Source organism: Macrobrachium nipponense, chromosome 4 (assembly GCF_015104395.2).
Source record: "Macrobrachium nipponense isolate FS-2020 chromosome 4, ASM1510439v2, whole genome shotgun sequence".
NCBI classification, from domain to species: Eukaryota; Metazoa; Arthropoda; class Malacostraca; order Decapoda; family Palaemonidae; genus Macrobrachium; species Macrobrachium nipponense.
The window spans coordinates 141,872,722-141,874,967 of record NC_061100.1 but is presented as its reverse complement, the minus strand read 5'-3'; the positions used below and the strand labels follow the sequence as shown (position 1 = coordinate 141,874,967).

The 2,246-nt window shown below is 45.5% G+C and overlaps 1 protein-coding gene across 1 annotated transcript; it reads left to right on the top strand.

Moving 5' to 3' along the window:
- The first annotated feature begins 345 nt into the window (after window positions 1–345).
- On the top strand, window positions 346–1,440 carry LOC135211531 (uncharacterized). Its single transcript, XM_064244834.1, has one exon. It carries the CDS (start codon window positions 346–348, stop codon window positions 1,438–1,440), a length of 1,095 nt encoding a protein of 364 aa, XP_064100904.1.
- Window positions 1,441–2,246: the final 806 nt, after the last annotated feature.

Sequence of the window (2,246 nt, the reverse complement as noted above, 5' to 3'; positions counted from 1 at the left end):
GAGTCTTATTTGTTCTACCAAGTGAAAGTACCCAAAACACCAATACAACCATCTGATTCCTCTGGTGGCCGAACGGTGACATATCAAAGGAACTCGACGAGTACTGGATGAAGGTACACCTGTTCGGCGCAGTGAGCTCACCAAGTATCGCCAACTACGCACTTAGACGCGTCGCAGATGAAGGAAACAACTTAAGTTCAGAAGTCGCCCATACAATTAAGCGGAACTTCTACGTCGATGGCTGCCTAAAGTCTGTACCGAATACCAACGAAGCCAGTTCTCTGATTGCTGAACTGACTGCCGCCTGCGGGGGCTGTGGATTCAAACTGTGTAAATATACTAGTAATGACGTCTGTCCTAAACACCATCCCAGCTGACGATCGATCCAAAGAGTTAAAGACAAGAGACATCAATTATGACCCCATGCCTACAGAGCACGCCCTCGGAATACTTTGGGTCATCGAAACAGACACATTTGGCTTCTCAGTGTTGTTGCCAGACAAACCGCTGACAAGAAGAGGCATTCTCTCCATAGTATCATCCATCTATGACCCCCTTGGTTGTTTTTTTTGCTGCTCCATTTGTGCTGCCGGCAAAGCAAATACGCTGCAAGACCTCTGCAAAGAAACCACTCTCACCTGGGATGACGAAGTGCCTGATGATCACCAGCAAACGTTTCAAACATGGATTAGCGAAGCTCCGAACCTTCAGAAGATAACAATCCCGAGATGTCTAAAGTTACCACAGCAAGCAAAAGATACGGCGTTTCAGATGCACGTTTTCTCAGATGCCAGTGCATCTGGGTATGGCGCTGTTGCACACCTAACCTCAAACGAGGGTGGATGTTCGAAAACTTCATTTCTCATCGGAAAAGCAAGGGTTGCTCCATTGAAAGCAACATCTATCCCACGGCTTGAACTCACAGCGGCCGTTGTAGCTGTAAATTTAGGACAGAAAATGACCCTTGAGCTTGATCTCCATCTCAACGAAATCTGCTATTACACAGATTCAACAACAGTCCTTTATTACATCAGGGCTGAGAGAAAGCGTTTTCCAGTGTTTGTGGCCAACAGAGTCCGTCAAATAAGAGACTTCAGCAACGCTAACCAGTGGAAGTACGTTAGCACTGATTTGAACCCAGCAGACGTTGCATCACGTGGAGTAGGTTCTGTGATATCTTCAGACATGACTCATTGGCTGGAAGGTCCGGATTTCTTGAATATGCCGGCTTCAGAATGCCCTGCAAAGATGCATCCTATCAGCGAACCGCAGGTTATAGAAGACGACGTTATGTCTTTAGCTACTACTGCTACATCAGAAGAAGGCTCACCGTTTATGTCTTTAATCACCCATTTCTCCAGGTGGGAGAGACTGAAGAGAGCAGTAGCAGTATTCATAGCATTTTTGGCTTTCTTACAAAAACTAAAGAACAAACTATAAATTTAAGGACCACACAGATCATGCAAAAGGCTGAAAAGGCAATAGTTTGCTTTATACAAAAGATCACCTTTGCAAACGAGGTCGAGAATCTCAAGAAAACAACCACGAAAGAAGACAAGAGAGAACACTCACTACCAAAAACAAGTAAGATATTCCGTCTCGACCCAGTGCTCATCGACGGAACTCTGCAAGTGGGAGGACGCCTCTCGAAAGCCGCAATGGACTTTGACGTGAAACATCCAATGCTACTGCCACAACACTCGCATGTCACGACTCTAATCGTACGAGATGCTCATGAGAAACTCGGCCATGCTGGTAGAAATCTCACCATTGCAGCAATTAGAGAACGCTTTTGGATTGTTTCAATCAACTCTGCTGTCTGACGTCAACTCCACAAATGCATAACGTGCAGAAAAATAAGAAAGCCATGCCAAGAGCAAAAAATGTCTGACTTACCTCAAGATCGTCTCGAGCCAGCTCCACCATTTACATTCACAGGCGTAGACTTCTTCGGGCCGTTCATTATAAAAGAGGGACGCAAGGAGCTCAAACGTTACGGCGTCATATTCACTTGTCTTGTCAGTCGCTCCATTCATCTGGAAGCTGCTAACAGTCTCGAAACAGATTCCTTTATTCACTGCCTGCAACGCTTCATAGCCTGCAGAGGTACGGTACAAGAAATCCGATGCGACAACGGGTCCAACTTCATCGGAACCTAAACACCGGAATGAACTGAACAAGGCTTGGTCAGATCTGAACCAAAACAAAATCCAAAACAAACTACTGTACATGAATATCGACTGGAA

Bases quoted from the DNA above. Each gene is read 5' to 3' on its own strand.
- LOC135211531 (XM_064244834.1), top strand. From the start codon at position 346: ATGACGTCTGTCCTAAACACCATCCCAGCTGACGATCGATCCAAAGAG.